This window comes from Calidris pugnax, unplaced genomic scaffold, assembly GCF_001431845.1.
Source record: "Calidris pugnax isolate Ruff unplaced genomic scaffold, ASM143184v1 scaffold13, whole genome shotgun sequence".
Lineage (NCBI taxonomy): Eukaryota > Metazoa > Chordata > Aves > Charadriiformes > Scolopacidae > Calidris > Calidris pugnax.
Window position 1 is genome coordinate 7340071 of NW_015090810.1, and position 15800 is coordinate 7355870.

Sequence of the window (15800 nt, forward strand, 5' to 3'; positions counted from 1 at the left end):
GGGCCCATAGGAACGAGGTAGTAGGTGAGATGTTTTGACTCATTACAGATAATTTTAATTGCTCAACAAAAATTTGTATTTACTAAGCAGAAAATTACTTCCACTCATAATTACTGTAATAGACCTTTCAAAAGTATTACAAAAATAAAGTTATAAAATTGTTTCTTAAGGATCTGCTACTGTTACTGTTCAAAAAAAATCCAGCCAGTATCAGTTAAATGGCTTTATTCTCAAAAAAACCAATCAGGAATATAAAATATTTTCACACTATTTCTGTTTAAATATTGGTGACTGATTATGCATTTCCTTAAATAAAGTGCTATTTTTACAAATAGGTATTTCATATTCACTTTTACTGCTGCTCTAACCTCTTACTATTGAATAGATAAAGTGTATTTTGGTTAATGAAGAATGCAGCATTACTTTTTTCTTTATATTCCTCCTCATGAAACCATTACATTTTCAATTTGGATTCCTTCATCTGTATCCAGTCAACAGAGGCATATTCAGTTTATGTATTTCTCCATGTAGAAGCTCTCATAATTTGTGGTAGTTCTCATGCCTTCTTTCACACTCTGCTGTTCTTGACTGTGCCCATGCAGGCCTCCTATGGGTTCTTCATCTACGGGCAGGAGTAGATTGAAAACTTGAATCTTCTTATACGGTCATTCATTCTTCCTGCTCTTCTGACTTTGTTCTTCGATCCAGACCACTGATGCCTCAAACAGTTAATCATTTAGGCTGGATTGTAAAAGCAATCACTTCATTATTTTCTTTTATTCTTTGTGGCATTTGAACTTTAAGTACGTTACTGCAGAAAGTCCTACACAGGTGTAGTTAGGACTAACTTTTCAAATTTTCATTTGTACACTTGGATTTACTCAGCCAGATGCCAAACTTCACCATAAGAAAAAAAATCTTCTTTTCCAGTAGCTACCTTTTAGGAGAAACAGCTTCTTGTGGTTTTATAGAGCAGCCAGGTGCTGTAAAAAAAGAAAAACAAAAATCTGAAAACCTGCAACCAGCAAGACTCACAGCTTTAAAGATGACAGAGTAATTCCACAACTACTGGAAACAGGCCCATGTTATACCAGACTCCCAACAATTTTAACCTGTAATTCATTTTACTCATCTTAAGCCCTCTGCTGTAGGGAGAAGGTACGAAAAGTCCAAGTCACATGTGAAAAGGCCATCTACTGCCACAAAACCTTTCCAGTGTCTCTCTCTTCTCAATGTGTGCCTTTCTAGCAAGTGACTACCCAAATCCTGTATGATTTTTATTTTCAAGTCTATATTGGCTTTTCTCCTATTTTTACTTCTCACTCTGCAATCTCTCTAACTCCCTCCTTTGGATAATTTTCATTTGATATTTTTGACTCTGAATCCAACAGTGGAAAGCAAATACACAAATGACTCCCCACTCTATTCCACTTTATTCTGTCACATCTTTTAAAATACCTATATATCTGCAGATTCATATGTGTAAGTAGGTATCAATATGCAACATACTATTATACATGAAGAGAAAGCGGAAGACCAGGATTACCGCTAAGAATTATAGACTGAATGGCACCACATTCTTTTTTTACCATAGGCATAGTTACTCTTCATTTAACTTCTATCTGGAGAATATTCAGTTTATTCTTTGGGTAGCTAAATCCCCCATTTGTTCAACACCCCTTCTCGATGTTGGGGTGTTCTCTTTTCTTCCCACCTGTTATAAGAGAAGTGTTATGTTTAGGTGGAGCAGCTGGATGTCTATACCAAGTGAAGAGCCTCATCTTTTTCTTTCTAACATTTCAATAAACTTCAATAACTTCAATAAACCCTGGTCTACTGGGAGATGTCCCTGCCCATGGCAGGGTGGTTGGAACTCAATGATCTTCCAACTCTAACCATTCTATGATTCTATGATTCTGATATTAGAAGGTAAACTAAGCTAACTGGTAGTTAGCTTTACCTCCAACAAACCTTTGTTAATATTTTTTGTAACGAGGTTAGGAAATGCCCCAGGGGAAGAAGATTGTGTCCCTCGGAGCACAAGCCTTGGATGATCTCTTGCTTTTTTCATGTCATTTTTGTAGAAATGACAAATTCTGCTACAAGCCCCAGACTCAGACAAGGAAACTCCATGAACGGTTTCCACTTTTTACCACAGATCTAAAACGTAACACTTCTTTATATAGGTATTGTAATTAGCACATGAGATTTTATTTCTACTCTTCCGGAAGAAATCATTTCAGTTGGTTTGCTCCTTTTTTCCAGCATATAATTTCACAGAATTCACATGAACTTTTTTCAGCTTTTTGTTTCATATTTGGGAAGACCGTGCTGAGATACAGCTCTCTTTCCTTTGGTGTCAGTTTCTTCAATGAACGGGCAGACCACTGGCAGATCTAGTCAACCTCTTAATTATCCACTTGATGACTGCATGAATCTTGACTCTTTCCCCTCAACCCCCCCAAAAAAAACCCCACCTAATAATTAGGCCTGGCAATTGGGCATTCAAAAAGTGTGGTTTTCTTTTTTACCAGAATCATGTAAGCAAAAAGTTTACCTCAAACTACAAAAATAAACATACCCTGGGGTGACAAAATTTTTTAAATCCAGTTTTCTCAGAAATCTGGACTTCATGCTGCCACTTGCTGTTTCATTGAAGTCGTAGTCCAGGCCAAGGAGGAGCATTTTGTTCCTCAAAGCAGACATTTTGCCTCATGCCTCCACGGGCTGGTCACCTGCTCTGAATTTAAATGGTGAAGCAGCAAGCTAATTCTGTGTTTGTCTGACACAGTTCTCTGGGTTATAAAGAAGCAGTACTTTCCTAGTAGTTTTTCTTGTCAGGGACAGGGTGTTTAGCACACATTAGCAATTTTTCAAGCCATAATTTTTTCCCTTCAAAACTACTTAAGTGTCAAAGGAACCCACAACACTCACTCGTGGAATTAATTAATTTTGGCAGAATTTTCTGAAGGTCACAAATTCATTTACATTTAAAAAAGAGACAGAGGCAACACTCCATGCAGGTACCGTTCGCCTATTCAGAATACAGACAAGAACTATGGTGCTCCCGAACCTCACAGCTTATGGGCTCAGTAACCACTGAATTATTTATACTGCAATGAGGGCAGTCATCTGCCTCATGCGGTTCAGGCAAGGTCTGGAATATGGAGCTCCCACAGCCTAACCACGTATCACTCCCGTGGGGTGGGGAGGACGCAGTCTCAGTATCCTTCTGACAGAAAACAAATGTATGTCAAAGCCCGTTTTCTGTAAAGCAGAATCAGCTCACTTCCAGCCCCAGGGATGACACAGCAACTGATGTACAAAGGAATCTCTCTCCCAACTGTGAGATTTGTTATAATTGAAATAGTTCATCTGCCAAAACCCAACAAAGGCTCAACAACTTTTCTATGAGTTCTTGTAGTGAGTATCACAGCGAGTTCAGAAGCAGTGACCTCAGCAGGAGGTGCTCAACCAAAAGCAAGCTGAGGATACAACCCAGAAATTTATTTTGAACTGCCAAAAATACATCGAGAAGAAACTGTAGGACCTTCTCTAAAAAAGCCTGTTGCGTGAAATTAGTTATACCATCAAACCTCTGTTTCTGGTGGTCTTGCTTTTACTTATTCTGCGTATCGTTGTCTTCCTTTTCCTGCATTCCTTAGAAGCACAAATGTAGGTAATCACTGCAGTTCTCTTTTCCATTCTAGAAATACTCATCTAGAAGCTCTTCTATTTCTGTTGCCTCCCATCTCATACCAGGTTGGAAAGAGCAGCAACAGCTCCTGACTCAGTGGCAGGAGCAGAGGGGCTGAGCCTGGGCAGTGTCAATTGGGGTATTTTGAGGGGAACTGAAAATAAGGGGGCACTGGAGCTACAGATGGGGAAGGATGTGGAAGCTGTAGATATTTGCAGGCTTGGTGGAGGTAGTCAGACTACAGACCTCCCACAATTACAAGTGACTTTTCCAGAAAGGAAGGATTTAGGTTCTTTTCTCCTGCTTTTTCATTATTGAGTCTTATGCATATATTCAGATTGTGTTTCATTATCTTCTTTACACCCCTACAGGCTGGAAACTTCACGAAAACAGAGCTACACTGGCAGCCGCTCTTTTAGGTACTGAGCTTTTAAAATTACTCAAAATATTGAGGAAATCACAGTGATAGGTGTGTAAACAGTGATAGCAACACAGCTAGAAGAGCAGGACGCTTTGATTATCCTGTGAGCTGCCATCTAGCTTTCTAAAAGGGCAACGAACCACCTTTCTTACTAACAGCGTCCAGACAGGCTCCTAGGAAGAGCTCTAGAGAAACCAGCTGTTGTGGACCATAAAAAAAGCATAAATATTTCACATTCTATTTTTCACATCACAGGAGGCAGCCAGTTACAGATGCTATGATGCTAATCAATGATTAGAGTGTAACAAGCTAGAGAAGTAAGTTCACATCAGAAAAACTAAATGTATTCACCACGGAGAAGCTTCAGAAGGTTCCCATTTCAGAAGATGCCTTTACGTAGGAGTCCAAGGTCTCAAAAAGCAAATAATAACAAATTGCTGAGCCAGATGTTCTGGATTAAGCAGCTGAACAGCTGAGTACAGAGCCCAGGTTCTTGTTTACATTGTCACATAACCGCAAAGTGATAAAAGTGATGCTCATTTTTTTTTAATGGTTCAAGAGGAGATCCAGGGAAACACAGCCCCGTGAGATGGCCAGTAATACCAGGCGGATTAGCATGAACTATAACAAAGAATCTGAAATTTTGTAGAAAACAGTCAAAAAGGGATTTGAAGAGTCTTGCCTCAACAACACTGGAATTCCTTGAAGATGTCAACAGTCTTATAGATAAAAGAGATGCAACTGATTTTTAAAAGGCATTTCACATGGTTCAAGGCCAGTTCTTAAGACAATAAGGAAGCCACAGATTTCTTGTGTGGATAAATTATTGGCTGGGAAGGCAGAGGACAGAAGGTGGGAGTAAACAGTGATTGTTTTTTCCATAGCAGAGAGACTCACCACTAGCATTTCCACAGGGATCTGCACAAGGACTCAGGATATTCAATATAAGATTTCAAAAGGGCAGGTAGAGTGAAGTGAAGAACTTTCGTAAGTTATTCATGTAAATAAAAAGAAAGGCAAACAGAAGAATGACAAAAGGACTTCATGAGACATCAGTGCCCAGTCAATAAGATGGCAGACAAAATTTGATTAAGATAAGTATGAAGTAATATGAAGTAAGGCATACGGAAAAAACAGTATTCGAGTGGTTATATAAAATGGTAGCATCTGAGCTTGAACTCACTAGTTGAGCTGGGTAAGAGATAATTTTAATTAGTACCAATTCAGTCTTCAGTTATAGCCAGAAAAGCAGAGTACTAGAAATAACTAGGAAAGGGCAAGAGAACTGAAAACAGAGAACACAACTGAAAACCACACATCACTGTGTCATGTGTAAATCCACAGTATGCTTACAACTTGAATATTCTATTCTAGGCTGCTGTGTCCAAATCTGAAAGGATATGGTAGAAAAGGAAAAGAGCATCAGAAAAACTATGGTGTAGGGAACGATTAAGCAGCCTGTAAGTCTTCTGTCCAGAAAAAAACATGACTGAGGAAGAGTATCACGGGTATCTGTAAAATCATCAGTGGCATGGAGGCAGCGAAGAGGGAATAATTGTCTACTGTATCTTCTGATCCAGTAGGATGAAGTGAAAGAAGTCAGAAAATGGCAAGTTCACAGCAAATGAAAGCAAGCAGCTCTTCACAGCAATGTCAAATGAGACTGGATGATAAAGCTGAACACACCTGTATGGACCCTGGACGTGGCTCAGTCCAGCTGCTCTTATGCTTTAAAACGTTAGACATTCTTGAAAACTACTTCAAGTTCCAGAGACTGCTACTTTTTACAATAAAAAGCAGCTTACCTGGTGCAGAAACTTCTCTTATATACATGTTCTCTTCCTCTTCCTTTTCTGTTAGAGCTTCTGTTCCTGTTTCACGGTCAAATCTGTTTCATGGAGCTCTCACACACAAAACTCCAAAAGATAGATCTCTGATGGCAGCCTCCTTGCAGCATCAGCAGGAGCAACTGTTGCCTCCATTCTTACAAAAAGGATGTTCTCCCCAACTCTCTGTCACCGTTACCATCTTTTGCTGTCTTCCAGACACTTAAGCTCCCTGGTTAGGAAGTTGCTTGGAGACACAGTACATCTGTACCCTTCTTCAGCTCTTGAGTAATTCCAGTTCATTGCACCATGTTATCAAATCCCAAGTAGCAGCTTCTGCTCACCTAGTTGTACCTACAGAAGAGGCTCTTCAAGCCTGGGATGTTATCAAGAGACATCCAGAAATTCTCACGTACGCTGACTACTCTGAGAACGGGAAGTAAACTGCATAATGCACACAGTGACACCTGACAGGGGCTTTCAGCCAAGCAGACTATACAGAATATAGAAAGTAGCCCACACTGACAAACTACCCCAGCAATGCCCAGCTTTCCCCAAGACAACAGTAGGACAACACTCGCTATCAAGTATCTAGTGATATTCAACTGACAGACTGGAACAATGGGACTAGCTCATTATTAAGGCCTCCAAAAGCACACAATACCTGAAATATTATTTAACATAACCACTAAACAAATGATATGATTTTGTGAGTGGATGGAAGCAGCAAAACAAGCAACTGAAGAGGCACTTTAACATGGTGAATTTCCTGAGGCCATTCAGTGGCTTTCATGTTCCTCCTAAAACACGGATCCAGAAATACACATATGAATAAGTTTTTCCCCATTTCTTAACCTTGAGTAACAGATGTGTATGTGCCTTTGGCCCAGGTGCCTGGCAGGACAGAGATTTGCAACTTTTATATCTAGGGGTGACTGCAGTAAATGTATTCATTTGTTACGGGTCAGCAATACCTTTCTGGCCATTTTGATTATAGACAGTACATTTTAAAAGACAGTTTCTCCAGCAATGGCTAGCAGTTAGCACTCCAAAGAAACCAACTACAGACAATTATATAAAAATATTACCTACACGAAATAACTAAATGCATACATACATGCTATCAAACCCCAAACAGCAGTTATGTTAACATAATTAACATAGCTATCCAAACTAGTATACTAAATTGTAAACCTTGAATATATTTAATCTACTTGATCACAGTAAGGAAAAATGTCTTCTATAAAAAGCATGCAAAAGTAACTTACGTATCATACAGAAATGCACCTCCCACTGCTGCTATATATACTAGATATATACAGCATACTGTATACCAGAGTTTGCCATACTTACATCCATTTTCTGTGTTTAGTAACGCATAACAAAAATTATATGCTTATTTCAGACAGTACTGAAATGTGTATAAAAATCTTGCAGGTATCTCTACCTTTTTACCTTGAAATCTTCTCTTCAGTCTCAGCAACAGACACCAACCCGCCCCAATTATTAGCCCAGAAAGCAGTTAGCTGGCTTGTTTGTCACATTCTTTCTTCCAGCCAATATTAATACAAAGTATTCACAACTGTTCAATTAATTTCAGGTGCTACTTACACTGGGAATGACCTGGAGGTCGCGTGTTACTAACACTACTCTCAAAGGAAGAGTGGAAGTTGTGTATAGTTTCTTGTAAAATCTGTCTCTCTCGGCCCTGTAAAAGCACAATAAATTAAAATAAGGTATTCTTAAATTTCTGTAAAAAATTAATTAATTTATTAAGAGTTCACAAAAAAAATGTGTAAATACATCTGTCTATGCCTAGAGAGTCACAGTGTACTGTTACAAATAATAACAAATCTTTACCTCCCAGATACATATAAAACCCTGCAGTAATCTTTTAATGAAATTACCAGACAGCTACAGAAGCATTTTCATTACTTTCTTCACAGCTTTATAGCATGGAGCATCATCCACCTTCCCTAATTTTTAGCTTTATCATTTGCTGTTGTTGATCTTCACTTGGTGAAATTATGTTTTGCTTAGCTGAGCTTCCAGTATCAGAGAGAGAATGGACCTCAAAACCGCAAAAGCAGCTGAGAAGTCTCAACAGGCCTAAATACAGAGATGCTCCAGTCCATAATCTCTCTGACAAGAGCACTCCTTACTGAATGCCATTCTTTGCAAATTCATTTCTGTCAATATAAAGTTAAAAGGCAACAAAAGTGTAAGGAATGAGAGAAGTGCTGTTTATCTAATCACAGAGAAATCAAAAACTGTTAGGCAAAACAAAGGAGACCTTTCTTTCGACATTATATTCTCCAGCTGGACTATAGTGGCCAGGTGATTCTTTTTAGCATCACTGAAATCAATACTCAGTAACTGCAATATTGCCTATATTTATGTTAACAGTAGCTTCTGATAAAATTTCCCATAGTCTGTAACAGAACTGTACAGTAACTAAACTAGGAAAGGGTTAATGAAAGAGAACAAACAGGGACTGCCACAAAGGAAAATATTTTCACTAATCAAATACATTAAATGTTTTGTTTGGAAAACATTCTTTTGAGTTTTTTAACTAACACCTGCAACTCGAATTTTGAAGTGTATGTTGAATTAACAATATAAGCAAACCTTGAATTAATTTACTCAGTACTTCAAAATGTACCTTTCCTGCATTCAGTTCAGAAATAGCTGCCAAAATTTGCTGCCTTGACCCATCAGTTTTAATACCCAGCTCTTTCAGATCGCCATCAGTAAGCGTAAGGAAGGCTTCCATATCTACCTGCATATGAAAAAAATAAAAGAAAAAAATAAGACAAATTTACCTAGGCAAAGATTCACTATTACAGGTTAAAAGTAGTAGGTTTTTATAATTGTATAGACTTACTGTAAATATTACGCACAGAAATATTTTTAATCAATTACCAGCACCAAATGGTACCCACTTTACTACTTGGTTGTCAGGTTTAAAATCTGCTGTTAATAATTCAATTAATTCTGATAGTATATTTAAAATGTTAATAGACTATTTTTTTTCAGACAAGCTTTGTCAATACAACATATATCCTCTCCACAAAAACTGCTCTACTTAGAGCAGCACCTAGCCAAATAAGCCCAAGATTTCTCTCTTCTCTGTCTCCCTCCATCCCTCCAAGCATTTTTGGAATTTCAGAATATACTGTGTACTTTTCCAGTGTCTCCTGAGGAAAACCTAGGGTTTGCTCATATATCAGGTTTTTATTATATCAACACATCCATAAGGCTCTGATACAAACAAACATCTAAAACTTTTCATATTGATATAACCTTCACACACGGAGAATATTCATTTCTACAAAATGCTCCCTTGCCTATCATGTAGGAGAACAATAAGCCCAGTGCATTGTGATGCCGCTAAAAAAAAATATCTGTGTTTGTGGTGCTGAATCCTGAACTCTGCAGCAATGTCAATTTATTGTATTCCATTCACTACCCTCTGCCTTTGGATAAACAAACACACAATTATTGCTCACATCTGATAATTTTTTAAATATTGTAATGAATTAATTTTACTTCTTTTCAGGTATGTTTCCTTTCATTGTTTCCTTCAGGCAAGTCACTGTCACAGCCTTCATCTACAATGATATCTGGGTTCCCCAATTTAATTCTCCTGTTGTTTATTCATAGCGGATAAAGAAGGGAAAGCAGCCATCCCACTGACTCACACCCTGCTGTTCTCCATCTGCAAATGAGGTTCCAGCCGTGATTCCAGGGATAATACAGTATATCCTATAAACTGTTTAACCACATTGCATATAGATATACACAGAAAAAGCAGAGTTTAAAAACAGAAAAAAAGAAGAAAAAAGAACTGAAACACCTATTTGCATCAAAACAGTAGGTTCAGTGTAAAAAGCACTGATATGTCAGTATCCTAGAAAATGCCAGGAATACCACTTGGTCCAAGTTTCAAGGTTCTTTCTGCAACCAGAAATAGTTGTAAAATTAAATGTGAGATTCTGGATCACAATTCTGATGCAATGTGTGCCATACACCCTACTTTTTCTAAAACAGTAGAAAATAGATCTTTTTGAAAAGACATACCTCTTGTTCCTCAAAAATAGGCTGGTATTTCTCAAGTGACAATTTTTTAAGGATGCCAGTCAGCTCATCTGTAGTAATAGAAAAGAATAAGAAAACAAAAAAAACCCCATGGATCAAGAAAGATTGTAGTGTTCTCTGCACTGTTAACTGCTGAAAATATATATTAAAACATATATTCAATGCAGTGATATATGATACTAAAAACCCAATCACATTTATTCTGCAACAGAAATTAAAGTATTGGCTTATTGTTTTCTTACCTACTTCTGCATACTGCAATTCCATCTAATCTTACCTTGCTAGGATAAAACTTTTCTGTTGTATTGCTCTTTCTTCTTCCTTAAAAGGATCTTAAAAAGCCAAACCACTAAGGACAACTTAGGCATTTCAATGCCTAAAACGCAGGTGCTTGGCCCCCCATGGCTGACCCAGGTCATGCAGATTAGACAGCAAAACTCCTCAGGTAGGCAATGAACTGAATGGCATATTCCCAAGTCATGATCCAGGACAGCAAAGTGTAGAGCAAGCAACCACCCAGTTGCTCATTCAAAACAGTAATACAAGGGCATATCTTCTACTGGCTTTGCATAGCAAGATTTTGGTAGCTGGGGAGCCTACAGGGGTGGCTTTTTGTGAGAAGTTGCCCAAAGCTTTCCCTGTGTTTGATACGGCCAATGCCAGACGGCTCTAAGGCCAAAGGCTGGCCAAGGCCGAACCATCAACGACAGTGGTAGCACCTCTGGGATAACATATTTAAGAAGAGGGGGAAAAAATTCCAACCCAACAGCAGCCAGAAGAGAGGGGCGAGATTATGTAAGAGAAACAATTCTGCAGACACCAGAATATGCTTTGCTTTTATTTATTTCACTTATTTGTCTTTTGACTATCCTTTTTTCTTTCATCATTAGTAGAAACGCTAAAGAGAATCTCACTCTCTGAGCTTCTAAAAAGAAACCAAGTATCTTGAGATGGACACAATTTGCACCACTCTGGAAGCCTCCTTTTTTACATAGAACAGCTCACAGAAAACTGAAGTGAAAAATTCTAGTTGAGTCTTATTTTCTGCTAGGGTTTCGGTTTTTTACCTCAAGGCCAATTAATTTGGTATGCTTAACACGATTTGTAAAGGTTGGTGTGGTTTCAGGCTAAAAGCTTTAGTACCCTAACTCAGGTTAATCCATAGGAAAAGGCAACCAGCTTTAAAAACATAGCATGAGAACTTGTCCATGCAGTTTGATGAAAAATACCACCTTACAGAAGGAAAACAAAAGTTTCATTCAAAGCCCTTAGATATATTATTAATCCTCTTTTCTTTTAGGTTGTTAGTTAGCCTTCTCATTTTTTATCACACTGATGTGCTTAAATTATAGGTTGTAATATGGGAAGAAACTTTCAGGGTCTGAGCCCAAGAGCACCACTGTCACAAACAACATCTAACACTTTTCACAGAGACAATACTGTCAGCTGTAGGCTTTTCATGTTTTGTTCTCCTCTTTCCCTCTTCCAGTTCCTTTATCATACATTAAGTTTGAACAAACCCAGAAACTTCTCAAGTTTTACAGCTCTGGCGTAACATATTATTTCTCCTTTCCTTTTTCACTAAATCTTTCTTTTGCTCTACTTGTATCTTGTCTCCTTACCTACAGCCCTGGAGAAAGAAAAGGTTCTCAGAGCCCTTACTACTTCTGCCACATTACTCCTATTTAGCACCTCTTTTGTACTACTCTGTAGTAGTAGGGTAAGATTACCTTTCTCCAAGTTTTCAGATCCTCCTTTTACTCTCACGTGGTTTCGTCTTTCATGACTCTCTACATCACTGGTTCTCAGAATAGCGACAAGCTGTTGATGGTCCACCAAGTGGTTGCCTAAAAAGAAACCACGCACACCTCTGAACCCTGCTGCCTACTGTTCCTTCACAGTAATATTCAATGCAAATCAGTTTTCTAGTTCATTTATGTTTACTTGAAAGAAAAAGAAAAGTTAGCATTGCAGGCCTTCTGTACTTATTTTTCCAATTACTGATGGGCCTGTGAGCATTTGTACTGCTGTTGCTGAATCAGCTCACAGTAAGAGAAGTCCTGGACTGCTTAACCATGAAAGCTTACAATCAAAATGAATCCAGAACTACTTTGGCTTCTGACAACCTACCCCTCTGCTACAGAGGAAATGTGCTGTATCATGGCACTAGTGGTGCAGTCAGAAAGGTCACCTTCTCCAGGTGAGAATCTAACAGCTGAAAGCTTGGGGAATTCCCTTGTTACCCAACAGAGAGTTCTCTTCCCTTTATATATTTCTACACCAACAACTCTTATGTCTTCGTTATAAAATGGCACTAACTAAAATGTGAAGGGATTTTCTCCAGCAGTCAGTACAGTCTGTGGCAGCTGAGCCATGATAGAAGGGCAGAAAGCAGATCAAGTATCATCTCTCTTTAGTGTCAAATGGAAGTACAGTGTCAATGGACAAAGTCAGCATAAATCAAAACAAAACCAAATCAATACAGACACTTTCAAAAAAACCAAAAATAGTACAAAATGCCTCTCGTAGAAACCAGATAAAAGGTACTTCCATCTCTTATTTAAAAGATTGAGTCATGTTATTTTTTTCACTTTTTTTTTGAGATGTTTAAGAAGGAAAACTAATTGTTATCCTGTTTCCAATGCAGTAACATTGCTTTTCTAAATAAAGTGTTGCAATTTAGACCTAAATGTTCGACCTAAAAGGCAGCACTCTTATTGGAAAAATACTAACTTTAGGTTATCAGAAAGCATAATAAAATTAAAAATGAGGCCAAAATAAGGCTACTTTTGCAATTTAAAAAAAAATAAATGCAATATAGCTCTTAAAAATCAATTGCATGAAGCTCTGGCTTGCTAGGAATCAAAACTGTGTCTGTAGTGATGTGCTTCACTGCACTTATTAAGAAAAAAAATAATTTCAAATGTGGAAAAAGTGCATTTTCTACCGTCAGCAACCAGTGAAAAACAGGATTTAAGTCAGAAAGGGGGGAAGGAAAGAGGCCACATAACCGTGCCCTATGCTAGCTTTGAGATGGCAGCAACCTCCCTCCAAATAGAAAGGATTGCAGCTTTTGGGAGAGAAATAGCCTGTTACTGCAGGAATGCCAATCTCACAGTAAGAAAGACCTAAGAAAAGTTTTCACTCTCATGCAGATACACATTAATCCAGTACAGTTATAGCTTTAAACACTCTGTGCTCCTGATGAATGAATCTCCTATAATTACAGTGACCTACTCACCATCTTCTGTAACAGTCCCGCTGCTGGAACCATTGCTCTTGGCCTGTCTGTGAGAAGAGGAGAGAGAAGACTCTGCGTTGTGAACCTTGGGAGATGGGGAGGGTGATGGGGAAGGTGTGAGAGTTGGTGATGTGCTTTTAGACGTAGATGAAGTCCCAGATGGAGGTCTTTTGTTCATCTCCAGTTTTTGCTGTAGTTAATAATACAATCATTTCGTTTAATACAAAACCAACAGTGTGTTTACCTATATATGATGCTTCAATGTTACTTAAGTTGCTTATCATTTCTGCAGAGCGTGTGGTCACAACCAGAAGTTTCTGCTTGATTCACACTGAAATAATTGGAGCAATACTGATTTATCCCAGGTGAAAGTCCATCCCCTTGAACTCATAAAGAAAAGTACTTCTATTAAGGATGTAATTTTGGAATAAGAAAATTATTTCTATAAAGCAATACTATACACAAACACCACAATTATTCTTTTTAGAAAAACTGAAATTCATTTGACTCTGAAAAAAGGCCTTTTTCATTCAGGAATTTAATTAAATAAATAAAGCCTCAATTAAAGCTTTTGAACATACATCAGATGCTAATTTAAAGTAGCACTTCATCCTGGATTAACCAGAAATATGTAAAAACCATAAACTAAGTTTCAGGTGCATTTAAACCCCTTGCTGCACTGGAATGAAAGTTTCTAGTTTACCTTTAAACTTGTTATTACCTAACATGAATAAAATGATTCAAATTCATTAAATATTTTGCAAGTATTTTAGACCTTTGGAGGCATTGAAAAGATTAAAACAGACAAATTAAAATTAGGAATAAGAATATATAGGTACATACAGTATATCAGTCTTTTCCAAAATAAGCTAATTTGCCTCATATCCTAAACTCCTCAATATATGTTTCACTTCATACATTTCCATGTTTGTTTTGTATGACCTAAAAACAAGTCTTAGGTGGTTTTCTCCTGGATTCCTGAATTGAGAGCCTCAATTAAAATAACTTTTGTCAGTCAGGCTGATACAAGAAAAACATAAGGAAAAAGTTGATCTGGGTAACAAGGCAAGAAGGGAGAATGACAGTGGTTCATGGTTCCTGCCTCTCTAAAATTAATTAATGCTTCTGGGCTATGGCATAAATGACATTTTTCTAGTAAATGAAAGAGACGGTATTGAAAAGATAAAACTGATTTGAGTGGTAAGAAGCGTCTTCCATTACTCTATCCTATGTCAGAATGTGTGAACTCCTTAGCCCTGCACTGAGTTATCCAGAAGTAATGTAACATTATAGAAATGTGAGAGGTAGAAATGTGAGAGATAGAAATATGCTCTGAAGACCATACTGAACTTATTTCAATTTTTGGACCCAAATTTCCCTGTATTCTATTACTGGCCGTCTGTGTTTCAGAATGGTCTTTCCTCTCTATTGCATTGTCTGCATTTAGTTAAACTACATCACCCTGTAAATTGTTATTCAGTTTTCCTTTTCTTTTCTCTACGGCTTGTACAATCCCAGCCCTCATGGATAACTTTTGCAAAAATGACCAGCGTAACATCGCTGCATTTTTAGATCCGCTATTTCCAAGCTTAAACAGCTACTGGGAGGGCACAAGCAATTTGACAATGGATACAGACATTAAATTTTCGGCACTTATGTTGTTGATTACAACAGCAAAGTAAGCCGTTTAAGCTTTTGCAGCCAGTGTGGATCCATGTGACTGTGTACTCCCAACAGACACTGATGTCCCAAAAATCACATCAGACGTGATACATGAACATCTATAGTGAGATCCAAACTGATGACATGTATTGTTACTGGTGGATAGACTGAAATTATCTAGACATCTAAACAAAGATCACTGGAAGAGCTGTTGCCTTGCCAACATATCGGCAACATTTTCATTTAAAAATCTTTTCAACGTATGATGAAAAGCCTTCCCAGAAGAAGATCTGCAGGGCATTGCACCTCACTAGTTCTTTATCCCCTAACGTCTTCCACTGTGAGTGTGAACAATAGGTAAACTTCTTAGTGGCAGCATTGTTGTAACAACAGGCCCCAAGATCTGCAGCTCAAAGCTCACAGGCACAAGTATTATCTCTTAATAGGCTAACTAATATAACTGAAGAAAAATAAGATTTTTTGGGGCACACAAGCAGCTCTTCTGAAATTATTTCCAAGATAAAATCCAGCTGAGAGGAACTGCTGAGAGTTTAATTAGATATATATTGGTCAGACCACCTCTGGAGAAAAAAAAAAAAAAAGCATTTGGTAACTGTTCAGTAGGAGACTTTAATGAGGAAAGAGGATAATACAGTGGCTTTGTCTACAGGAAAGAAAGAGACAGATCATTTATAACCCAGGGAGCAGTTATGTGGGATAGAAAGGGAGGAAAGATTATCATGTGCCAAAGAATCAGTATGAGTCCATAGCTTTTTGGAGGTCCAGCACAGTAATAAATTTTAGCTCCCAATCTCATCTTTGAAAAGCAACAAGTAGTCCCTTCAGCATCAGGAT

General features: G+C 37.9%; 1 protein-coding gene across 1 annotated transcript in view; it reads right to left on the reverse strand.

Annotated features, from left to right (window-relative positions):
- Window positions 1–208: 208 nt before the first annotated feature.
- Window positions 209–15800, reverse strand: part of ANKS6 (ankyrin repeat and sterile alpha motif domain containing 6) — a 46742-nt gene continuing 31150 nt past the window's right edge. Inside the window, exons 13-18 of the mRNA XM_014938697.1 lie at window positions 13284–13473; window positions 11773–11889; window positions 10025–10092; window positions 8607–8723; window positions 7556–7652; window positions 209–983 (exon numbers count right to left, since the gene is read on the reverse strand). Of these exons, the coding sequence (XP_014794183.1) occupies window positions 934–983; window positions 7556–7652; window positions 8607–8723; window positions 10025–10092; window positions 11773–11889; window positions 13284–13473 (639 nt within the window). The 3' untranslated portion in view covers window positions 209–933. The remainder of the gene's footprint in view (window positions 984–7555; window positions 7653–8606; window positions 8724–10024; window positions 10093–11772; window positions 11890–13283; window positions 13474–15800) is intronic.